Genomic DNA, 26,087 nt, shown 5'->3' with positions numbered 1-26,087 from the left:
AAAAGTCATCAGTCCTCCCGCATGAACAAACAGTAATGTATATAACAACAAACTCCTGGGAAACGCTGCAGATTCTAATACAAAAGAGTTGAAATTTATTTATGCCTGTGAAAATCAGTTTTCAAGAGTTCAGGCCAAGGGTCAGCCCCTGATGTGTTTCTGTATTCTGTGGCAGTGTTACTATAGAAGCAGCATTGAACTCTAAATAACTTGGTTGACATTCAAATTTGGTTCAAAAACTGTAACAAATAAACTAAAAAAAGAAATACCTGTACAGAGAAAAAGCCTTGAAACTGCTGGAGACAAGACAAGGATTTGGAGTAATCATTCAATTTGGTAAGTAAACATTTGGTCACTGATACAAGCCAGTCAAGGCTGAATAATCTCAAACATCACAGTTCTTCAATACACAGTCAGTTGACTATGGCTACAGTGATGGCTTGCAGCACAGAATTAACTTGCTTATCTACTTAGAACAATGGAAATAATTGTTAAATTCTCTCAGTGTTGATATCATTTTAATTGTTATGGACAAACCAAATTTGAATTTTAATGGTGCTGACAAGAGTTGTCTTGAGAGGTAATGACAAGTGAGTTTATTTAAAGTAAGTTTTTACTGGTAGCTGCATACATGCCATACTGAATGACTTTCAAGAACAGGATGCAATTATTTATTAGCAAATATAATAAATAAGTCATTCTAGGAAAATGACTGAGTGAAAATTTTTCCAGGTATTCAGACTCTTCCTGTCCTTGAAATCTTTCTAAGAACAAAAGTGTTCAAAAAGTCCAGGCACCATATGGGTTCCTTGGAGTTCAGGTATCAATGTTCTTTCATTGTATTCCATGAAATACAACTTTAAATGTGTAAGGGGAGGTTCTGGCCTCATTGAAGTCAATGGGAATTTTTACCACTGACTTCATGGGAGGCAGGAGTTCACCCCTAGATAGAAGGAATGTTCACTACCCTCTTTTGCATGAGTGGTTAAGTTGTGTTTATAGATACAGGGACCTTTAGTTAAAGCAAAGCAAAGCCCCATAACCCACACATATCCTACAGCTGGGTGAGTAGAAAGCTGAGGGACCCTTTGAAAGTCTCGGTTCCAATCAGAGATATTCAGGTAATAGAAACTGGCCTATCTTTTTAGGTCATGGCTACAGAACAAGAATGAATGATACATTAAGCATTGGTCCAGTTTCCTCACAGAACCACCACAGACACTGGGACAAAAACCTGTCCCACTGACAAGGCAGACTAAACATCACAAACAGCTTGTCCAGAGCAGTAGCGTGCCACCTCTTTAATCCTGCACTTTCTGCTGTCTCACTACCACGCACCTTTGTACTGGTATATGGCGCACATCAGCCAGATGAGCTCAGGTAGACGATGGAAGGCAGTTCATATGTAAGGACTTTGCTTAAATGGCGTCAGGTTGTTGGTTCCTTTTTTTTGTTGTTGTTTTCTTTATAGCCAGGTTTGATGTGGCAAAACCAGGATGAAAAAATTACATGTTTGTCATGGGGAAATGAATGCAATGTAATACTGGTCCTTTCTAGGCAAAGAATAGTATGATACGATTATCGCTCAGCTGCTAATTTTTTAGGCTTGCAATAGGGATAGCCACACCAGCTTGCTGACTAAATAGTTTAAAACTTACTCTAACTAAATTATTTACACTTGTCTGATAACAAAAAAAGCATCAGGATCAAAATGCTGGATGTTTAAGGAAAGGGGATCACCAAAGTTTTAACATTCCTGGAAGGAAGGAAACAAGTAGAGAGCTAGTCATAAACTGATGAGATGAAACTGAGCTGGGGAAAAAAAAAAACCCAGCACTGTTCTAGCAAAAAAGCAGCCGAGAGAAAAATACAGTCAGAAGGCTCAAGATGAACAGTTGCAACACCAAAGGGTATAAAGCATCCATAAAAGAAAAGAACATGGTGAGGACACCGGTGTGCTTGTACATTTTAAAGAAAGTAAATAAATTTCATACTCATATTTGCACATGAAGGCAAAGATGCGACTGTAGAGCTTTCTGTTACCAGACATGAGCATGCTCAACCTATTCTCCAAGCCACATGGAAGCCATGTAGCTGTGTTCTTCTCAGCAGGGCTTATTAGCTCAGGCTCGGTGCCACACTAACTGCAGTGACGTAACTTCTGGTTCAGAGCTGACTCATGTCGAGCTGACTGAGGACATGGGCAGAAGGAACCTGTGCCTGCCTGGAAAAGACCCTGGCAATACAACTGTGCATAGAAACCAACAATTGCATGTACTTTTGCTTTTATGGGTGTGTTTCTGTTGTGTTTCCTCATTGTCCCTGTGCCTCTAACAGCCCTTCGCTGTGTGCCCTTCCATCCATTTCAGAGTCTGTCCTTTCTTTACTTTCCCCCCTTTTTGTTTCGGTTTTCTGAGGTAGCTGAACCCAGGACCTACCACACCATTGCCCATCTATCACTTTGGACACTGTATTTATTGTGAACCTGTTCATGTCCTTGGACTGTAAGCTCCTCAGACTGTGGGTGGCATCTTCCTGCTCAGTGATTACACTGCTTTGCAAACTGAAATACTGGCCCTGTTAGGACATTTTGGAGCTAACCCAGCCAAAATAAGATAATGAAAGAATCACCAGTGTGATCTCTAGAGACTAACACCATAAGCCAAAACCCTCTGGTGTATCATTGTCACTTTTTAGACTGTAAGTAAAACAAAGAAACTCTGAGATCTGTGACCTGTGTGGAAGATGGATTTTACTGACGTCCTTTCCATTGAGTTCGGTGGAGTTAACTCCATGCCCAGAGCGTGTGGGGGTGCGCTGAGGAGGGAGGGGAAGGCAGAAAAGCTTGCAGCCTCAGGAACAGATGGTAAAAAGAGATGTAAGGATGTTTGTTTAAGCTTACAGTGTGTACATAAACACATAGGTTCCTTGTGTTATCTGTCTTGGAAGAATAAAACAGGTTGAGTACAAGAACCTGAGAAGTGGAGACGACCTCAATTCAGTACTCTTCCCTTATAGAAGTGGTCTGTTCTTTTTTGAAAAAGATTAAAAAATGTTAACTACATTCTGCTGGGATGAAGACCTGTCATCAGGTTTGCTAGTACATAGGACACATATTTGTTCTTAAAATACATTTCACCAGAGAAATAAGAAATAGTGCCTTGGAATGACAAAAGAGTGTTGCAATTCAAGTTGACTGGAACTATAAGGTGTATTATTTTATTGAATGCTCCATTTTTCCCACAGATTTAGAAAAAGAACAGTAATAGCAAATATTTCAGATGGGTCATGGGAAGGATCTATTTGGCAAGAAGTTAGAGTTGAAGGCAAGAGAAATTGCTACTGTTAATGGTTAATGTTAGTTTCTTCCTGTTCCACTTTCTATAAACAAGGTATTGCCTATACAAGCTCATTACTGTAAACTGAGCACATTTAAATTGGCAGTAAAAATCAGAGTATTTACTCTAGTGCACAAATAAAGTACCTAGACCCATGTTTTGGAACAGTTTCAAGTCTTGAAATGCAGCAGCTGGCGGCTTTACAAGCAAAACCTTACACTTAAATAATTCACTTTTGAAAGTTTTAGGTGTTCTGTGTCAGGTAGTACCATTCAGCAGATATTCCTACCACCAAGACGCAGATTCTTTTGCAATAAATTTGCATTCACAGGGAGTTTTATAACTCTTCCAGCACTACTGACTCTAATGGCTGTTGATTAAACGTATATATCCCGTACATTTAATCTGACTTTCATTATGGCCACTTCGTAAAAATGCCATGAAATGGACAAGCGATGACACATTGCAAGAACAAGAAATCCCTGCAAAGCCTCAAATTGGGGTGTTTTTTTTTTTTTTTTTCCTGCCTGATTTATAGTCACCATGGTAAAGGCTAACTCTAAATCAGGGAGAATATTTGACAGCAAATGTTCCTATCTATGGATTATATATAACCCATCCTAAACACCAGATGAAAAAGGGGTAACCCTAAAAAAAAAAAAAAGAGGAAGAAAAAAAAAGCTTTGCTTCCATGTAAATCATGCTACAAATTGGACAACACCCAGTGAGTTCATTGTTCAACCTCAATTGTGAAGGCTATTCACATTTACTATTCCCCTGGAATCAATGTTAATTAAGGCTGACTGGGGCTATAAATCAGCCTTTGGTTTTTACAACTTAATTCAGCATTAAGCATATATATGTAAATAAAAGGTAACTGATTAACCACTTGAGTTTTCCAGGAGTTACTGAGGTAATTTGTTTTTGTTTAAGTCCTAGTGTTACCTTTTGTGATCTGCAGTAAGGAAAAGGAAAAAAAAAAGTATATAGTATGTCCTGTATTTGCTATGCAGTATTGTGAGTAGTTAAATAATCTGGCCTGTTGGGTGCTATCAAAATGCTGCCAAAATGGAAAGGGAAGAAGAGAACACTTGCAAAAATTTGGAACACATGAACATAGTTTGCCATCTACTCTCAGTAGAGCCAATAACTGCAGTAATGTCAGAGCAGGAAGAGAAAAGGCAAACCTTCCTGGTTTACTTACGTGTCCCTGTCAGTATAGTGATTTGGCCAAGAACAAACCCAACTGGCAAAACAGACAAAGCCTCCTGTAAGTGAGGAATCTGGCGGTAGTTGGTGTACAGTGATCTAAGGAGGAAACTAAATACTATCTGTTCACCAGCAATGCTGCCTAGGCAACACGCAGAAGAGGACAGCAGCTGAGGTAGTGGGTGAGGTGTGCATGTGTGTGGGATGGTGAAGTTGGAAGCTCCCATTGCCCCTGTGAATGTGCCCTTGGAGTGCCATCGTTCTCATGAGATCTCATCATAAAGGTCTCTTGATGATTTCTGTTCCTTTCCAAATTAAAGATGGGGAGGGCATGGCATTTTCCTAAAACAACAGGCATATCCCTCCTGGTACTGACAATAACCTCTTTCTCACTCACACACATAGACGTTTTGATAGAACTCTGCAACATAACGGTCCCACCACATATTTGCTAGGTTCAGATTCTGCCCATGGTTAATTACATACAGCCACTCTTGACAGAGTTCCATAGGACTAATCAAGGAAGCAATCAGACCCATCCTACATGGCACATGACTGTTCAGAGCCTTTGAGATACTGTATAATACAAAAAAAGTATACAGAGGAAAAGTAAAATTCAAAATTATCATGTAAAAATTCAAGTTGCTTTGAGACTCTGCTGACGTGTTGGAAGGAAATTACATATTGCATTTTGCATAAGACCTGCATTTCAAAAGCATTATGCACTGAGTTCAATAGCATTTTTGGCTGCTCATCAGGGTTGAAATCAAGCCAAGAGTAATGTTTTTAGCATAAAGCAAAGCAAATTAAGCTTTTCAAATAAACAACTACAATATCTTGTTTAAGTAGCCATCTGTTGCAGTTGGCTTACTAATAATTAGTAACTTAATGTTCATTTCAAACCATGCAGGTAATCGGTGTGATAAGTATTCAAAGAGAAAGGGATGTGTACAAAACTAGGCTGAACAATCTAATCTGCAATACAGTAGAAGCAAAATTTAGAGCAGGGAGCAAATGGATAGGATTTTTGTGTTCTCATCACTATTTACCACTGAGGAAGTACAAAACAACTATCTCTGGGGGGGGTGGGGGGGTGTATACATATCACCAATTAAAATGCAGCACAGAACTAATACCTCCTTTGCAGCCTGTAGTTGAATGAGATTTGGGTTTGTAGCACTACAGATTCCCTCTGATGTTCTCCCAGGGGCCAGCCCTGGATCTGGAAAATGGAACTGATTTTTAAATTCACTGGGGACTCCTGCATGCTCACTGCCTCAGTTTTTTTGTATTGTCTTCTCTGAAAACATAGGGAAAAAAAGGAATTTGGGCTCCTTTAATTCATAAGAGTAATCAACACAGGTGGCAACAATGTAACTTTTCATTTCCTTTCTTGAAAATGTTCTCAAATGATGTGAGAGTGAAATGATGATCTACATTCTTCATTCGATATTGCTTAGTGATGATGTCATCAGACATTTTCTTCAGGCTCCCCAGCTGTGTAAGTAAGAACTTCAGCCAGTGGACAGACAGTGGCCTAGCATTCAGCTCTTTGGAGGTGGAATTATTTTCCCATGGATTTAATAAACAATGTTTTTGTGTTGTTGCAGCTCCAGAAATTTTTTTTGGTACAGGAAGAAGATTTTAACATCCAAATAATAATGGCTTCCCACAGGAGACATGGTTCTGGATGAATGGAGGAAGGAATGGGAATTTCCTAACTCAGTTGATTTAGTAGCTGGTTATAGTCTCATTCCATCAAAGATTTTTTTTTTTCATATGTGACTTTCTCCTTAGAGAGCCTTTGGCGTTAAATCTGCAAAGATGGGGGGAGGGGGCATCAGATGCCAAAGTACTTTATAAAAGAATCACAGCTGTTCAGCCCTCAGCATCTTCTCATAGCTGGAGGCATTAAGAAATACATAATGGCACTTGGGGGGGGGGGGGGGGGGGGGGGGGGGGGGCAGGGCACATACAACAATTTTAAAGGCATGCAAAAAAATCCAGCAGCAGCATTTCCCTTGGTAAATACTGCATAACATCACAGATACCGGGCACCTGCGCCTCAGTCTGGTCAGGAAGTTTCATATCCTTTCCCATCTCAGCAACTTCATTTCCTCTCCTTTGGAAACATTTCAAGAGTTCTAACGATTAGTACAATTGTAAGGGAATGAAGTAGAAGGGATTGCCAATCAGAGGTGCAGCTTGTTTATTTTCTCAAGCTTTGTTTTTCTTCACTTTTATGGCTGTCTCGATACCACAGATTTCTCACGTTCTAGCGGCGCATGTTGCAGGGCACTCCTGGGAGTGACTGGAAGCCAACAGCTGGCTACGGAAAAAAACCCCAAAACCTGGCTCCTAAGTCGGCGCTAGGAAAGCAAAAGCCAAGCTCAGCAAACTGATTGCAGGCTGCCCAGCAATTGATAAGCAGTAGCATTATAGTTTACTTTTAAGAAGGGGATTGTTCAGGTGAGCTGCAAGAGTCACTGCTCCTCACTGGAAGTTCACAAATCACAAGTAGTGGGCCACAGACTGTGAGGCCAACGTCCCCAAACATTCTCAGTGCAGAATCCAGCTTCTCAATGCAATGTGCAAATGAGCCTTTTCTTGGGCAGTGCCAATGACTGCATCACTTGTAAACAATACACCTACGTAAGGGAGGGCAGGCTGGCTGGCTTGAGCATACAAACAGAAATGGTTAGAGCAGTATTAGTCTTGCGGAAGGTACCCAGATTTGGGTTCTTGTACTGAGATGCCTTTCAGTTGTGGAGGAGCTGCACTTTTTAAAAGAAGAGAAACGGTGTACTGTACATGAGTAACACTGAACTTTGCACTAAATTTCATTCTGGCAAGCAAGCTGCTCTGGACATAGCTGGTTTTCAGCCACTAGAGGTCCAATCCCACCCACAGTAAAATAAAAGGAAAAATCCAACTGTCTTCAGTGGGAGCTGAATCAGGCCCTGGTCGATGAAAAGGAAGCGATGGCCACAGCCTCCAGAGGGATGTTTGTACTGGGAGACAAAGCTGTTTCATTGGAAACTTGACACCTGCTCTAGAGGCTGTGAGGTCTGCAAGGGCCAAACAAAACGAGAACATGTTGATTTTTATTTTTCTTCTTTGGCTGCTGGGTTGTCCTGGCTCCTTCCTTCTTACCTAACACCCTCCCCCCTTCCAAACAGAAAGAGACTTGAAAAGGAAGAGCAGCTCTTTTCTAAAGCTATGTGTGTTTTGGGGTGTTTGGGTTTCTTTAAAACTCATGTGGACCTCAGAGCCAGAAGGATAGGGTCATATGGCTTTTAGATAGGGTCTATCATACATGGGGGTTTTCTTCATCAACCCAAGCTTGAAATTTCACTCAGGAAATCTAGAGTCCAAACTTCAGAGTGTACAGAGAGGGTTGGAGAATTTTAAACATTTACAAACATACTACAAGCAGGAGAATCCAAAAAGTAGAAATCAAATGAATGCACAAGTAGTGCTCTGGTGCTTCTGCAGAGAAGGCTGCTCTGCTTTCGCTGTCAGCGCAGCTGTACATCAAAATCTAGTAGAATTATTTTTATGCAACCTGAGTCCTGTGCCAAGGGTAAATGTCTGGATGAGAAGACTAGAGTGTTCAGCTTCTCAAGTAGCAAGGCCTGATCTAAGCCTACTGAAATAAAAAACAGTCCTTGATGTCAGAGGACCTTGGATCAGAAGCCAAGTATTTAAAACAGGTAAATACATCAAGGTCTCAGTGACATTTTAGCGTGTGTAAATGAAGTCAGACATCAGCTGGAGGAGGTTTCACATGATCTAGTACCTAATGGTGGCATCTAATGCAGAAGCTCAGTCTCTTTCCCGTCCCCATGGGGTGGAAGGAGAGGAAGCAGCAGCGCCTGAGGGCAGGACTCGCCACCTCAGGTGTGCTCAGTTACCCTGCCCTGGAAGGGCCTGTCTCTCCAGTGGCTGTTGCATGGCCCACTCACCCGGACGTCTGGTTTAAGGCAGATACAGTGAGTGCCCTGCTGCGCCAGCTCACAGTCAGTACAGTTTGGGGAGCGGTACGCTAGGAAACGAGTGTGACTGGAAGGAGAATCTGGGGGGATCCAGGCTTCTAAGCAGCAAATGGGATCGGAGAAAAGGCTTGAAGCCTCCTGTCAGACTGCTGTGAAAGTGGAAAGTAATGTCATTTTTTTCTCCCCTATGTCCCAAATCCCTCACACCAAATGTTTGACCTGCCTGTTTTCCTGTCTTAATTAGTCTTCTGCCTTTCTGAGAGTTGGGTCTGTTCTTTTGCAAATGGCAGCACATCAGACGGGGGAAGCCTGTCATGTTTATTTTGTAAGCTGTAGGGGGCACCCATTTGAAAAAACTCCCAGCTTATCTAAACGTTTTTGTTTGTATGATTTTGAATTAGGAAGTGTGAGTAATTAGTTAAGAAGATTAAATAAGTCTTAACAACATGCAGTAGCATGCTTACTTTCCTCCTCCCCCCCATTTCCTGCACAAAACCCAGGCTGCCAAACTGTGATGATACCCTTTTCTATTTTAGTTTCTCACTGTGCCACATGCTGATATAGCATCCGTTATTTCAATTCAGTCTCATTAAAGGGATTATTTTGCACCTGGTTGTTCAAGAAAATTAATGTAAAGAGAAGAAACTTCAGATTGTTTTGTCTGTTGAACTATACCCACCACAAACATTTTACTGTTTTTGCCTGCCTTATTAAATCTGTGGGAAGAAACTTTACTTACAGCACATAAAAGCTTTCCACAAAGTAATTCCTATTTTTTTTTCAGTTAATAATGAAGAATTTATCTGCTGTTAGTAGCACAATACAGGAGCAATAACACTTTCCCATAGCTCAGGTAATATTTCATGTATTCCTAAGAAACTAAGCTCCTAAGCCTCACTTATCCTTTCACTTGTGGGACTCTCTGTAATTGCTGGAGAACATTTACTGTCTGTCTTAACTGCATCAGAAAACATTGTTTCTGAAGCCAGGATGACTAAAAAAAATAATTAATAACACAGAAAAGCCATCACTGAATGATTTGGGTAAGAATGTCAGTGGTTTTTATGAGTAAGATCCTTGATGTCACTTACTGCAACTTAAAAACTGAAATAACAAAAGAATTCTAAAAATCTATTAAATCAGGAATGGAGAGGAGGGAGTATTTGTTTACAGAATCCATTATTGGGCTGTCACTGGGCTTTAATGAAGTTGTGGCTATTAAGAACTTGATCCTGGAAACCCTTCCACAAGCACTCATTTGAAATAGTGGGAATGAGGAGGGGCTTGTACAAACAAGACTAGTATTAGTCTGTATAGTTTCCCTGTGTTTTGCATCATTTGTGTATTGCAAGTTTTGTGTGCTCATTATGTGTGACGTAAAACAGTGTGATCTATTTATTTGTACATGGGAAACATGTTCTGCCATTTAAAAGAATCTAGCAGATCATCACTTGTGGGTAACTTCCATTTTAAATGTTGATCACCAAAGAACAAGTTCTTCCATAGAAATTAGCTATGCTGCATAAATAAATACTACTAGGATTTCAGACACTAGAAGCAATACAGAAAAAAACAATGGGCAAATTTATTTTGACTTAAAAGCTCTGTCTGAGAAAATTACCTTATAACTGCACATGAGAAATTGCTGGAATGTCAACTTCATTTGCAGTGGCCCCTTATGGCCTGATCACCCTCCCTGGCACGATAAATCACTGGCAAGATCCTTACCTTAACACGTTTGATCTCAGCTCAGCAAGACTTGGTTTTGATGTGAAGAACTCCAGATCTGTTAGGTCAGAGACAAATAGCAGAGGCACTGACCTGCAAAGTGCTAACTCTATATTAGACCCAAGTGAGCAGCCATAAGCTCCTGGAAAGTTTGCCTTCACTTCTACTTTGCATCCTGAATATTTTCAAATATTACCATTAACATGTTTTGCTAAATGATACCAGTGACTTTTCCTTTCATGCCATTTTGCATGTACAGAATCCACAAAAAGTCAAAAAATAAGTATGCAGTATGAAAAGCAATTCTAATAGTTTATCCAAGATAATATCTGCACTGTAGGGCGACATGAAATAAAACTCAGTATTTATCAGTTTCTTTATTTCATTTACATAAATGGCTTGCACCGGCACTTTTCTACCTAGACCATGTTTACTAATATCATAAATAATGGTATTCACCGGTATGCTCATTAAGGTGGTTGAAAGTGCCAGTATGTACATGTCTGTATGTAGAGAAATTCAAACTACTCCTAAAAAATAAATCCAGCTTGTGACATGTTCCTTCAAAGTCTGAACTTTCACAAAGACCAGTTTTGTGGCCATTCAGTTTTGTGGTTTGAAACTATTCCTTATTGTCCTGGTTAAACAGTCACTTATCTGTACGATAGTAAGCGGGAGTGTTAGTCTACCAGAAAACTGGATGTTCTTAACGGGCTTTGGGGGAGAATAGCTTTGCATCATCAGCATTAAGTTAAATCACATTAAGTACCCACTTACAACATGGGGATTACCACTTATGACATCTTTGGTGAAAGCCTTTAAAACAAATTGTTGTGTTTGTTAGAAGAAGCTGTGAGATAACAGTTCCCAGAAGTCTGATTTATAAACCCTTTTTGCTCTTCAAGAAGATGCAAAGGAACCTAACACCTGTCCTCAGTCAATGCTGCAATGAAATCTCTCAGGCTAGAAATTCTTTTCAATAAAAAGTCTTGGGAAATGCTGATTTATTTACTTTAGAATATTCTTGTGGAGAGAAGAAACCTTTAGCTAGATTACCTTTCCTCAGAGTTCAGTTCTGATTTCTCCTCCAGTTCTTTCTGTCGGTAAGCCACTGACTTTGCATATACAAAACTGGAACAGGTCATTCTATGTTTTATTATTCATAAGGTTGATTGGGGAGAACTGGGCTTAAGCTGTCAAAGTATCCTGCTGTGCTTGGATACCTGACAAATTTACACCCCAAAGTACACTGTGGTGCTAAGACTAAAATTGGATGTGAAACATTCTTGCAAGAGCTGATTACAGTCCCAAGCAAATACAACACTTCAGGGTATAGCAAAATAATGCCAATATTTAATAGAGTTTAACATTTTTATATATAACTAACTGGCAAGCTATTCTGTATAGAGATGTAGGCCTGCATGAAAAATGAGCTCTTCTATTTACCTTTAAATAGAAGCAGACTAATAACTTTGAGTGTGTAAATTAAAAACATGACCCTCACCTTTTGCCAAAAATGCAGCATTAAAAACATGGACTAAGGCAAACCCAAAACCTAACTACACAGACATTTCCGTAAATGAGCAAAGTAGGTTATAAGTCTTGTCAATAAAAAGTCTTCCTTAAAAACAAATGCTCATATATGCAGTCCTGAGATTTATTTTTTTTTTCCCCATTCCTTTAAAATTCATGTTTCTTTTCCCTTTTCTAACCAAATTCCCTTCTTCTCTGCTGGAACCCCTTGTAATGACACCAGAATGTGGGCAAACCTCATTAGTCTCCCTGCTGTTTACAAGACAGGATTTATGCTTCAGTGTAGCAAACACAATGACACATGATCACTAAACACGTAAAATCACCATCATGACTTTAATCTGAGAAATTTTTCACCCAGACGTTGCAAATACTACTGGCATGTAAAGGTATGACAAACCATATTAATTACAGCAAACATACATCACCCAGTGCCCAGCTTTCTGCAAGGAGTATACCAATAACTAGCCATTTGTGAAGGTTAATTTCATGCAACCTTTGGCAGTTATCTGGTACAAGGTATGTCGCCAATTCAATCCATTAAGTAATAACTAAATTCTCATGGGACCTAGCTGAAGTCAAATGTTGTTATTCCAGGTTCACTGCTCTTAGTCTCCCTGAAGACCATTCAGGCAAACAGCTGGAAGAGCTGACTACAAAGGCTCCCAGTCACAGGGAACCACTCTAGGAAAGCAGGTAAAGGCTTCTAACCCGGAAATAAGTTATCAAGGATTTGTCCTCTTGCTCCCTCAAGGAGAGAAATGAACTGAGACAGCAGGAGCATGAACACATTGCTGTTTCAACTAGAATCCAAACATTAAAAGCAATTGTCTTGGCTGATTGGAGGAAGAGCTGTGCTGCACCAGTTGCTGGGCATGTTCTGCACTGGCCTCCTGCATGTCATCTAAATAGCAGGGCCTTCCTTCTCTCTGTGTGTTGGAGTGCCTTACTAAAACAAAACCATTGAAAAATGAATAGAAACAATACCAGAGACAACAACCTGGACTTCTGTCACTGCATTGCGCCAATGGAAATACTCCTCCTCCTAACAGAAAAGAGGGGAGCAACACCGCAAGCTCCAGCTTCATTTGAACTCATTATGCGTTGCCTTCCAGCAAGGAGGGCACTGCCTCCCAGACGGCGCTCAAAGGAAAAACAACAGAGACAACTCCTGATAAAGTGACACAGAAAGAGAGCAAAGAGCACAAAGAACAGAGTCTTTTCATCTATACTGTGTGTGCACATATAGGCGAGTGCAAAGAAAAGTGCACGATTAGTACCATACAGAATTGTAGACATGCATCCACATGTAAACGCTGGCTCAGAAATTCATCTGTATTTCCATTTCCCAGAATAGTACATACAAAAAAGAGGTTTTATCTTCTAGTAGTATGGCTGGTTTAGCAAGAGATCCTGCTTCTGACACTGACCTACTGAGTTAGTCATGGTTGCACTCCCACAAATTTAAACTCCCCCATCTGTGAAGGAGCCTTGTCACCAGTTTTACAGTAAGACTGAATCAATTAATGCTTTCTAAAAGCTTTGATGGAAGGAGCAGAATATTAACACTTGAGTGATGCTAACTAAAAACGTCTTTAATAATGTAACAAATGGATTTTAAAATCACTATCAAAGGGCTGGACCACCAAGACTAGGTCATTATCAGCACAGCTAAGCCATTTAGTGTTAGTCTCATATCGCAATTTCAGATGGGCAAGTGATAAAGCAGAGCTTGATTCTCACCTCTCAGGAAAACAGCATCCCATAGACATCACAAAAGACAGAAGAGGCTGTTAAGTAGCTGTGGTAAAGAAAGTGTGATAAGGACAAAAAGAGGAAGACCAACAAAACATCAAGCACTGATGGAAAAGGGGGTGAAGGCTTAGCCAGATGCCCTGAAAAACACGTGGGTGTTTCTCAAGGTCCGTGCAGGCTGTTCTGGTACAGGACTGCTGCAACCATACATCACAACTGAAGAACTTGGAGAAAATAAAATAAATCTCTTGATTTGGAAAGGCAGGTGGTAATTTCTTGGTAGTTTCTAACTACTCAAGAATAAACTTAAACTAAATAGTTTATTATTGTTACAGCGGAAGAATTACAGCTGAAAAAAACACATAAACAAATGTAAAATGCATATGTTATGGTATATCAGTAAGTTCTGAAAACACCTAGTGGAATCAGGACAGTGCTTTTATGCCTGGATGCAAAGAACACTTAAAATAAACTCCAAATGTTTCAAGCAACAAAACAAAATGGTTCCTTAAAAAAAAAAATAAATCTATGTATCCACCTGGCAGTTACATAAATGCCTTCTCAAATCAATTTGACAGTGTAAAGAAGTATTACAGCCAGTTTAATTTCTATTTTAAGGACTTTTTACACTAGCAGAGTGGTAAATGAAAGTGGGGTGCAATGTCATGGGAAGCGCTTTAGTGGCTGAGCTGAAAAGACTTTACAGGGGTTTTCAACTAACTAGATCACAATTTTCATCTAGGTCATCTTAGGAAATAAAAGCGCAAGTGCCTATAAACCGGCATAAGAAATGTAAAGCGTGAAATTGGGTGATCTGGACTGTATCATGGAGAGCAAAAAACCTAGCATTTTTTGAGTGTAAGGGGATGAGAATTATCAGGGGCATACCATGATTTCTAGGTATAAGCTACATAGGGAGGACAAGTCAGGCTGCAGAGAGGGGGGAGTAGTTCTGCGTGCAAGGAATTGCGTGGATATTTCTTGTAAGAGAAACATAACACATAATGTAGACCCATGGATGTTCAGGCAGTGTAGATCATGAAGGATAATAGCAGGAGTGAAGTACTGACTTCTAAGAGCAACTGAAGTGACACTGAAGTGGCACTGAACTGGCAAAAGAGTATGAAGGCAATATGACTGCTGCAAAAGTAACTGCGTATTAGTTCAGTGAGAGCTGCGTTGAGATAGTGTCTACAGAGCAAACAGTTTTCTGTATCCTAATCTAAACAACGTTTGACACAGTCCTGTCAAGGACTAAAAATTGTGTCTGAACCCCTGAGAAATGGTTACCACATAAATAATTTCAGCTTCATTGCAGGAGAGAAACACATGAAGAAGCCCTGCTCTCTGGGATACTAAACTTCAAGAAGCGATTTTTTTAAAAAAAGAGGAAGTAACTTAAACTCTCGGCTTGAAGCTAGGAAATTAAAATCCATAGAATCAGCATGGTGGCTTAGGAATGTAAAAGAGTCAAAGATTTGCATTCCCAAGGCTAAAAATGGGAAGCTCAAGCAAGAAAATAAATGGGGTGGCTAAGCAGGAAGATACAAGAGGAAATGTAGGCCAAAAAAAGAAAAGTGCTAACTTTAAAAGGCTGCAAAACACAAAATTAAAATTGCTACTAAATATTCTGCAGAAAAATACCAAAAAGGTAACACAAATAAAACAGCCAAGAGAAGCCTAAGTTTAATAAATAAGCAAATATAGGTTGTGGGAGAGTCAGTGGATACCCAAAACAACCTGGCTATGAAAACTATAAAAGGGAGACTGAAGATATTTCCCGAAGTGGCTACTCATTTAGAGGGGATCTTTATTTGGCTATACCAAAGTAGATGATATTTCTGGTCAAAATTTAACGTGTTGTAGGGCCACGGGAATAAAAGCAGGGCCACTAGTTTGAACACTACAAGATGACAGGTAAAATACTTGTTCTGGGAACTCATCTTTACTAAAACTCTAACACCAGCAATATATCAAAGATCCTTTAAAGGCCATGCCAAGACAAGGGTGTTTCAGTCCCAACTGCACTGCAAAGAGTTGAAATAAAGTTCCCGAAAGAAATGCCAAATGCCAGTGCATCTTGATTCTTCCAGTTTTCAAAAGCTGAGGCATCAGGAATTGCACAAAAGTCACTAAGGATATACCAGATTGGTGCAGAAGTGATGATGATGATCATGTATTAAGTGACATTTTTCCCACTGAAGCATGAGAACACACTGCCACAGCACAGACCTGGAAGGATCTTCCAATTGGAGAGATCCTATTTAGGATTAAATGCAGACCTCAGGGTCTGACCAGCTCTAGTCACTTGAGGCCAAATTTAAGGCATGCTGACCTATTCACAAGAGGGTAAGATCACCTTTATTTGCCTGAAATAGTAAATAGGTCAGCTTTGGAAATAAATCAGTTTCACTTTAGAGTGAAGCCTTTACCTATGTAAATAGACATGTTTGGAATTTCTGTAGGGAAAAGCACTTTCTGACAGTTTCTGAGTCCAAACTGAGAGATTTTGTGAAATCATTGCGAGATGATCAGAACACGGTAAGAGGATGGTGTCTCCCTGGCATCCTCTTCTGAGTTCAGCAAAGAGGTTGCAGCCTGTTCTTCTGTGCAACACTTCCTACGTCTTTGTGACTTTCCAAACAGATTTTTCTAACTCGCTTATTTTAAATTGGGGCACACTGGAAATTCACATGGAAATTAGCAAAGTATATGCTTTCTGTAACCTCAACACCTGCTGTAGGCCTGCCTCTCCACAGCTGGCCCACTGGCATCCCTTTTGATTCTGAGTTCAACTGAAAGTCTTCATTACCTATGAATCCCTGACAGATTAAGGTCTCTATACTCTAGTGGTCAGTGCAGTCCCTGTGTTTTAACCTCCAGCTGAGGTCAACTGAGATTAAGCTGACCTTAAACATTTTCATTTGGGTCACAGAATTTGATGGGGATGGTTCTCTGCTCTGAAGTATTTTCCCACTTCAGTCCAACAAAGCTGGAATGTATTATGTTTCAAGTCATAAGGTAAAAATCTAGTTCACTGGGCTCTCTGGGAAAGGAACTGACTTCAAGTGAACAAGTCCTTTTTTTCTTTTGTCAATTGGAGACTATTTCAGCAATGCTGTTGCAGCAACGCTTTGATGTGGCTTCACATATCATACTTTTAGTAATGAACTGCTCCAATATTTAAAGCTTAGTTACACTGCATAACTTAAAATTGATGTGTTGCATTCATGTCACAAAGGTAGATTGCTATTAAAAGTAACAGAAAATGCTGGTCAGTAGAAATATGGTTTTAGACAAGTTCTGAAACATGGAACTTGTGTTTTGGAGAAAAGCCAATTAGTGTATGCAGTCTGAACAGGAATTCCTCTAGTCATTTGAGTAAACACAGAAGTAATGAATGACTGGGCCCTTAGATGGCAATCATTTTTTAGACTTCATCTTTCTCTATATAATACTTAGTAGTAAGTCTTCACATAGCTATTTATGCACTTATTTGTGCTTGAGTAGGGATGCCAGCACTTGCTTGAGGATTCCTCCCTAGAGGACTGCACAAAACTGCAACTTTCTGATGATTTTTTTAAACCTTTACACAGCCATGCTTATATTATATTTACATAGCTTCCCTGTAATGTTGTCTCTGTAGAAATGCATTTTTTGTCTCTCATTTCTTTCAGCTGAACTAAAGTTGATGTTACTTGTTTCAGAGAGCGAGTTCTACTCTTTAAAAAAAAAACAAACATAAAAAGTTGTGTTTTCTAGAAGCAAAGAGAATTAAACAATTTACCAAAAAAAAAGCAAAATGTTACAGTTCAGTCTTAGGAAAGAGAGCTGCAAAACTGTAAAAGAAGAAATGTGACTTTATGCAGGATCTGACTAAGAATTTATGATATGGACCACTGAACTCATCTTTTGTCATTTATCTCTGTAAACCTGTGAGATTTCTTGGAAGATAGTTAGTCAAATGAGGAGCCAAGATGAATCAGTGGATATAATTTATTTAGACTTTAAAAACGCTTTTGATGATAAAGTCCTTAGCAAGAGGCTATTAAGGAAAGTTAGTAACCATATGGTGAAAGATAAAGTCCTGCCATGGATTAAAAAGTGGTTAAGAGATAAGATAAAAAGACTGGAAATAAATGGATAATTCGCCCTGGAAAGAGGTTAATAGCAAGGTGCCCCTTCATTACTGTGACTAGCAATCAATATCTTGGTTCACCTGCTTTTGCAGATCATTAATAGTAAGGTATATAGTTTGCAGATAAAAATATTCAGCCTAATCAGAGCACTGAAGAAAATATCACTAGGGCTGAAGTTAAAAGGCATTTGAGCAATGCAAGGGTAGATGAAATTTGCCAAAGCCTGTTTGAAGGAAGGGTTCAAATTACTTTTAGATGCTGATGTTCCCAACGACTTGCAATGTGTATGGAGAGCTTATTGAAGGTAACTGTTAATATGCACTGTAAAGAAGGGAAGACAAACGGGTGCAGCGGTTCCATTGTGTGGGGCTCCCAGGAACAAAGCAGTTTATGGCAGTGAGTAACATCAAACTGGCAGGGCCCATTAAGGTCTGTGGGGAACAATTCTGCATGGACAGGGAGATGGTTGAGCTGAGCAGAGATCATCAAGAATTTTTGGACTCTTGGGATTTTTTTTATCAGAAAATGCGGATACATCAGGACATAAATTTGAAGTATACCAGGATTGGTGAACTTCTGTGGGAAATGTTTCCAAAGGACAGAATGGCGTGGAAAATTAAAGAGGGAATTTTTTTTTGTCAGAGTGAAAGTGTGTGTTCAAGACACATTATCCCAACTCAGTAGTCCAATAGTTAGGGTCAATGCCTAGACAGCCATAGATCTTGGATTAAATCCTTGCTCTGTCTGATGCCATGAGTATTCTTGGAGCAAAGACCTGAGTTCTACTTTTCCTCCATGAGTGTCCTGCCCACTGTGCTATGAAGTTGGTATCTCTCAGGCCTCATAAGTACTTACAAGTGAATTATCCAACAGGAGAGAATGTGAAACTCTTTCCAAGGATAGCCAAAGGCAGATAGCATCCAAAATTGGGACGTATCCACCATCAAAAAGTCGGCATCCATATTCAGGTTTCTGCTCTGCTTGCTTCAGAGCAGGGGTATGAATCTGGCTGCTCTTCACCTTGAGCAAGTGCTCTGATTATTACTGACCTTCTGGTTTTGGTGTGCAAATAAATATATGCATCTTTTGTATTGGAATACTTGAAATCATAAACATTTTTGCAAAGATGAGAAAAACACTTAGCTCTTATCTTTCAGAGTATCATCTGACTTTATAGACTGGACAAAGAGAAGAAAATTTCCCTATAGCCAGCAATGTAGTATTGTACAACTTGATGCATTAAACCAGTTTGCATTTTCCCTAAAGATTCAGTCTTTCCCTAAAACTTCAACACAGTAAGAGGTCACTGCTACAATAGCTACCTACTCAGTAATATAGTAGCTATCTGCAGTAGTTATCTAGTTGTTGCCAGTTTCAGCCTGGTAGTTTCTGTATTTTTAATGCTCGTGAATTAACATGGTTATAGCAGCTGTACTGGAGTAAGCAAAGGCAGGGGACTGGATATGCATAAGACTACAATTGTTTCTTGATCCCTCATGCAAAACCTGGGCAAATTGGGTTGTGCAGAAGACCTTAAAGGTTTGAGAGGAAAGAAAGAATTCTATATTCAGGCTGTTGATTGGAAATAAGTGCATAAATAGTTTGCAATTGCTATCTGGGTTGATGGATTGTAATACTAACCACAAAGTATGAACACACTAGAAGAGAATTCAAACTAGATTTAAACAACAGTAAATCTAAATACAGTATATACCGTAAAACTTCATATACGATGCTACCGAGGGACATATCTAGTATCAGCATCAGATGCCAAAGTGTTCCACAAAGGTGAAAACTACCTGCATGCAAACATCTCTTTTGTAACTGGACAGCACTCACTGACCTGACCCAAAAGGCTAACTGATTCCTGCAAGTACCAGTCACTGAATCTGACTTCAGAAGGCACTAAAGTAGTGAGCTCATTCAGGGAAAGACAGGTGGGAAGTAGCATGTATCCATCACTTAACTGAGTTGTGCCACAGCTTGTCTTCAGTTCAAAAAATTGCAAAGATTCTGCATATTATTGTAAATAAAATAGATTTCCTGCCTCCTATCTTAATGTCAGTCTAGAATTTTATCTGGAAAACACATGCTGGCAATTTTGATGAAGAGAATTTGTAAGTGTTCTGCAGCATTCATTTCTGGGCAATGGCAAGAAAGCACAATGGGAAAGAAAATACAGAAACTAAGTAACAAAGCACTTCAAACCCAAATGCTTATCATACGAGAATTTGAAAGGTATTTGTTAGTTCTTGTCTACCCAGAAGCAGTTTGCCTACACTGAACACAAACTGCTATATACAGTTTTCTGTTGCAGTGCTGGGTAGTTTCCCTGGTCTGTGTTTAGAAACTGACCTGATCTTAGCCTCTGGTGTAAGAGTAGAGGCAAACCCTTTTATACAGGACAAAAAAATACAGTTGTCAGTCAATTCACAGGCTATTACTACAGAAACATTTCTGTACCTCTTCACTGCCACAGTACTGTAACTTCCGCTCTTTACACCATCTCTTTATAAAAAGCTCTCAAAACCACAATTCTTCAACTTTTCCATATGCTAAAGTTCTCCAACTCTTTCTCAGATTTAAATCAGGTGGTAAGCAAGAAACAAAACTTAAAAATCTGGATTAGTGTCCCCAACATGATGCAAACTGAGAATGTTTGTTCACTCAGTTACATGATGTAGTGACAGAGGTAGGACAGGACAGGACAGAACCCTAGGGTCCTCATTTTATATCAAGCTGTCTTTTAAAGTCAACGTGACTTACTAAAGCCACTATAAAAATATTTTGTAAAGCAGATTTGATTATGCCATAACAAAGGAAGGATAGCCACATCCCGCAGAAACACCTTTAGCCCCTCAAATGGAGACAGCAGGAGGAAAACCTTGCTAAGGGCTCAATCCACTGGACTGATTCCACGTCTACTGCAAGATACTTGGGAGATGCTCAGGTCTCAGGAAGGAGAATGGAGTTTCGTAAGAGCATGAAAGAGGGAGGCATCAATATAGTATTAAGCTGAGAACCCTCTGATCACCCTCAGAAACTATCAGGTTGTCAGCACCATCCACTCAGGGGTGCACTTCCTGCACAAAACATGCTAATAACATGTTACTACTGGACATCATGCTACAGCTTGTATCACATATCTGATTATTTCTGGAGCAGCCCATTCCAGCAGAGTTTCTGGCACAGAGTTGACATTTGTAGAAGTATGACTTGTTGCCAGGGAGAGGGCTGGATCCCCTTCCCACCTACATGCTCCCTTACATACGGAGCATAGCACTGCCAACACACTCCTGGCTAGTCTGTGCCACAGGGCTGTAGAATAACCTAATTCCATGCAATACTGGAAGATCCCCTGTTCTGCAGATGCAATCCCTCCCCAAATGTTAATGTTAAGAAGTAGGGAATTAAAGAGTCATCACGATGGAGAGAGAGAATCTTGCATGTAGCGATTTTAGTACTTGACAGCCACACAGAAAAACTTAACCCTGTGTGCTTGAACACACATCTTCATGTCTGGTTCACATCCTATCCACCAATTCTTATTACACACATCTAAACCACTTTATTTTTCACAGAGACCATGCCAAGGTATTAAAAAGCTGGGAAAAATATTTCTAATGGCTGTTTTTTAAAGAAGCATAGGCTGACTCCCAATGTTGAAGTTACAAGAGATACTGCTGCGCATCTTACATAAAAACATGGTATCATGTAATTTTCATCACTAAATATATGTTTTCTGACCAATGAAAAACTACATTGCCTCTGTGTGTTAAGGCGTACAGATTGGAAGGACTTACCACACTGTTTTCTGCTCAATTCAGTAAACCTACCAGAGGAATATTTCACAAGTTGCAATAATTCTGTTAAATAATTGAATACACGAAAATTAGATGGGTAGTATTTGTTTTATCTATGTTCTTGGAAGGAACTTTCATAGTAATTCCAAGGATAATCTAGTGCTTTAAAGATTAATGAATAATAAATTTACTTTTTTTCCCAGTACGTATTCCAAGTCTTTAACAAATGTTGTTTAGGGATTCCTAGAATGTTAACATGTTCTATCCTAACAAAACTGTCTATTTCCCAACTTCAGAATTCCAGAAATGGGATTTAATTGGCAAAACATATTTTAAAGTTACTTCACTTAGTTTAAATGTTCACAGGTACCTCTAGTTTTCATAAAGAATTAAGTCCCAAATGGTTAAGATTTTACATTCAGAAACAGCTGTAATAAAGAGTTCTGTGTCCTGGTTGTATATTTAAAATTCTCAACTAACAAGCAGGAGAGAGGCTGCTAGGAATGCTTACAGATGTCTGATTTTACAAGGTTTGGGGTCGTTGAGGTTTTTTTTGCTAAAGTGCTTTAGTCTAATGTTATTTATTGTTTATGGAAGTTGTTTGTCATTTAAGACATGAAGTGACCACTCCCCCAGAAGAAAGAATCAAGTTACAATCCATTATTTAATTTTTGATTGTTTTTCTTTGTAATAGGTGGGAAAGTGGATCCTGGATAAAAGTTCTGCCCAAGACAAGACTCCAAGCTGAAGACTCCAATTATCTATAAATCACTTCTATTTCCTGCAGAGAAAAAGGAGGGAAGAGCGAGACAGAAAAACAGAGACAGAGGATATATGGCCAAAGTGAAATATTTGATACCTGTCCTAAAATAAATTTCTCTTAAAAGCAACCAGGACTTACCTGACATCTCAAAACCAAGCTTAGAAGAAACATGTTGCCATTGGTTTTGGCTTAATATTGAAATAAAATAACTTTAACTTGTTCCATTAGTATAAAATGTGTAACATCTTACATATGTCTGAGATGATGGCATTATATATTCTGAATTATTAAAGGTTACTATCCAGCTTACGTTCTCACAGATAGGAAGATATGATTGCTGACGACTCTTACATTTTTCAAAGATTTTTAGAACCAATTCTCCAGTTTTAGAACAGAGAAATGCAAGGACACTTACTATGCAAACTGACTGTGATACTACTCTCAAGTATTATCCACTGAACACTCCGGAAGCATTTTACACAGAAACCAGCAATAAACAAAATTCATGCCAAACACTATTTGCGCAGTATGATTGCTCCAAAGTGTAACACCACACAAATCAAATAACTACATTCCATATTTATTTAACTATTTTCAAAGAAATTACATGCAAGAAACCATATGCATCTTTTAATTTGCATATTGCAGTTTGCATTAAAATGTAATGAAATCTAAAATAGTTGTTTCAGAGGAAAGTCATTCTCCTAGAACATGGAATTGCTGTAACAAATTAGAGGACAAATTACTTTTGGCACCCGCTTAAAAAAGAGAAAAGATGAAAAGCTTTTAAAGTGATGATATGGAGGAAAAAATTAGACTACATCAGCCAAAATGAGTTTCCTATCAGCTTTAAAGCTCCTGAAGTTGTATTTCCAGTAGATAAAAATGTTATCACCTTTTCCCAGTGCTGATGTGCTTATTTTCCTACTAAGTTACTTGGTAATTAGAAACAAAGTCTGACACATTGTAATCTGTTTATACATTTGAAACGTCTCCAACAGAAATGAAAACATTTTTTAACTAAAGATGCAAAGATTCAAAATATATAAATGAACTTAAAAATTCAAATTGCGTTTACAAACAAATGACTGTTCTTAAAGCCCATTTTAATAGACAAAAACAATTTAGTCCCATAATACACCATAGAAAACCAGCAGATTTTTCTACATTGACCTCCTCTTTATGAAAATTAATCTTAAAGGTTAGTGGGAAAAAATATGCCCCCTTGCAATATCGTTCAAAGGTATATTCAAATATCATGGAAGTTAGCTGAGAGACCTGTTCCAGTGCTGTAACAACCTGGTACTATTAAGAGTCCTCCAGGAATTGTAAAAGAGTCCCTTGGGCACACAGGGTAATTCAAGAAAGAAAACATTTTTATTTTCTGATTGAGATATACAGGTACGTATAGTAACTTCCTCTGAAGTACATCAAAAGCAACTGAAACATGTTTGAGAACTACTGATTTTGCACTGAAAATAAACCCCAACAGCTCTGTAGAAAATACTTATGTTTAAAGAAAAGTGGTAAAGCCAGTCCCAACAGATCTAATTTGTTCTTCTATTATCCTATGTTTTTTTCAGATAATTACAGGGTAAAAATCTGTTTCCTTTATTACAGACTCAAGGCAGTCTTAGTAGTTTTTTATCTCTACACTCAAGTTAGGGCAGAATGAAACGGATTTAAGTAAAATCCCTCCTTTGGAGGGAAAGCCATGAATTTCCCTGCCAGAACAAACGAACACAACTTACCTTGGTGTATTTGATTTCAAGGTTGAGAGTGGGAGAAGGCAGCAGATGCAGAGATGCCATCAGAGCTGCAGGATCTGCCTTCACCTCCCCTGGCATCTCAATTTTACTGGAAGTCATAGTCTCGGGGGGGGGGGGGGCGGGGGGTGGGGGGGTGTTTATAGTACCACCGATCCCCCCGCTCTGACCTGATGTTGTGTTGTGTTTTGGGTTGGTCCCCCCCCCCCCCCTCCAAAGATCAGCGCTGAAGATGTTGCTCTCGTCCTCTGTATATAGGCAGGTGTCAAGCCGGGTCTCTTCTTATTGGACATGGGGGCAGAGGCAGGGGGGCAGGTCCATCCTACCTAAGGCGATAGCGGCACAGCCCCGCTCACTGGCGCGGCGCAGCCGCGGCGCCCCGCAGGGCCCCCCCCGTCGCGGCCCAGGCGCCGGGGATTCCCCTGTCAGCCCGCGGGAGGACGGAGCTCCCGGGCGCAGGTCGCTGCCGAGGAGCGGGACTGGGGAACCCGGTCAGCGCCGGCGGGGGAGCGGGGGTCACTAAAACTGCCGTGTCGTGCCGGGGGGGGGCCGGCGGGGAGGTGCTGCGCCCGGGAGAAGCCGGCCCCGGGCATCCCGTGGGGAGCCCTGTCAGCCCCGGTCCGCCACCGCCTGCAGCGCCAGGAGGAGGCTCGTCCGCACTCGGGAAGCCCTGGCGGGGGAAGGGGGGCTGGGGGGGCGAAGGACGGCGACCTGCCAGTGTCGTTGCCTCACAGCGCGGCCCCGGCCGGCCGGCTTCCCCTCAGGCGCGGAGCCGCCGCGCAGCCGACGGGGCGGGGGCGGCCAGGTACGGCAGGGCAGGCGGTCCCTCACGGGTCCCAGGCCGAGGCGCGATGAGGGCACGGGGCCGCGCTGTGGCGGGCCCGGCAAAGCGAAGCCTCCGCCTCCGGGGTAGCGTGTCTGTCTGCCTGTCTCTCCCTGCTCCACGGGCACCTACCGCCGCCCGCCACTTTCCCTGTGCTGCCCGCTCTCCTGGCCAGCGGCTCCGCGCAGCAGCTCGCGGCTGCCTTCCCTCGCGCCCGCCACCGGACGCGCGCTCCCTCGCAGCCGCCGGGCGCTCTGCGGAGCCGTCGCCGCCAGCTTTGCTCGCACCGTGCCCGCTGCTCCCCGGACCGCCTCGCTTTTATTTTTGCGGCAACTGACATCCAAGTGGCTGCGCGTCCCCAGTGACGGCGATGGATGCGCGGAACACCCCCCCTCCCCCCCCCGCCCCGTCCCTACCTGCCGCACCGGCGGCGCCATCCCCGTCCGCCTGCTGCCCCCTGCCGGCCGCGCGCCTGCCGCCCGCCTCTACGGCAGGGGGCCCCCGCCGCGCGCCGCCCTCGCCTCGCGCCCCGCGCCATGCCGGGCCCCCGTGCTCCCCTCGCCTCGCGCCTCCCGCCCCGCCGAGGGTGGCTGCCGCGCGCCCCTCACCTCGCTCCGACGTGCCACAGCGTCTCCCCATGACATGGCCGCCCCGTCCCCCGGCGTCCTCGCGCCCGGCTCCGGGCTGGGCAGCGCGGTTCCTTCCTCCCACGGCAGCGTTCCTGAGCTCAGCCCCCGCCTGGCGCCGAGGTCCCCGCTCTCCTGCGGGCCGGCCATGCTGGATGTGTTCCTTGTCCCGCTTCCCTCAGGCCTGCGCTGCCACAGGGCTGCGAGCACCCTTCCCCTTGGTCTGTGGGGGCCATCGCCACAAAGCGGGGTTCTTGCTTGTCCAGGGTTTCTCCACCCTTCGTGGAAAAGCGCTGTACAGCTTTCCTCGCTTCCCCCTGCAAGGTCCCACACATACTCCCTTCTCCTTGTGGCTATGGGCTGTGTGGTCCTGCCTTTCCTCCTTCCTGTACAACAACAATCTCCCATCTTCCAGTGTTGGGGGCACTGCCCCTGCAGCCCCTCCTGCTGCTGACGGTGCATGGCCATGGGCACCGCAGCAGGCATGGATAGCCTGTGTGGAAGCCCAGCAGCTTGGGACTCGTGCAGTAAGGGTACCCAGGTGCACCTCTGTTTCCAAATGCCTCTTGGGAAAGAAAGCGATGAGGAGGAACAGGTGCTCACTGCTAG

The 26,087-nt window shown here is 41.5% G+C and overlaps 1 protein-coding gene and 1 long non-coding RNA gene across 3 annotated transcripts in view; one reads left to right on the top strand and one right to left on the bottom strand.

Moving 5' to 3' along the window:
• Positions 1 to 26,087, bottom strand: part of ALDH1A2 (aldehyde dehydrogenase 1 family member A2) — a 57,974-nt gene extending 31,887 nt beyond the window's left edge. Inside the window, exon 1 of one of the 2 annotated variants that reach the window (XM_075764052.1) lies at positions 25,461 to 26,087. In XM_075764052.1, coding sequence (XP_075620167.1) covers positions 25,461 to 25,964 — 504 coding nt within the window. In that variant the 5' untranslated portion in view covers positions 25,965 to 26,087. Of the gene's footprint in view, positions 1 to 24,014; positions 24,407 to 25,460 lie in introns of those variants that run through there. The other variant, XM_010302317.2, reaches the window with a different exon arrangement.
• On the top strand, positions 10 to 22,295 carry LOC142603438 (uncharacterized). Its single transcript, XR_012837367.1, has 2 exons — positions 10 to 336; positions 22,195 to 22,295. It is a non-coding gene; the product is annotated as an uncharacterized LOC142603438 (long non-coding RNA).

The sequence above is a fragment of the Balearica regulorum genome, chromosome 12 (assembly GCF_011004875.1).
Source record: "Balearica regulorum gibbericeps isolate bBalReg1 chromosome 12, bBalReg1.pri, whole genome shotgun sequence".
NCBI lineage: Eukaryota > Metazoa > Chordata > Aves > Gruiformes > Gruidae > Balearica > Balearica regulorum.
Note: the sequence above shows the minus strand (reverse complement) of the source record. Positions and strands in the feature narration are given on the sequence as shown.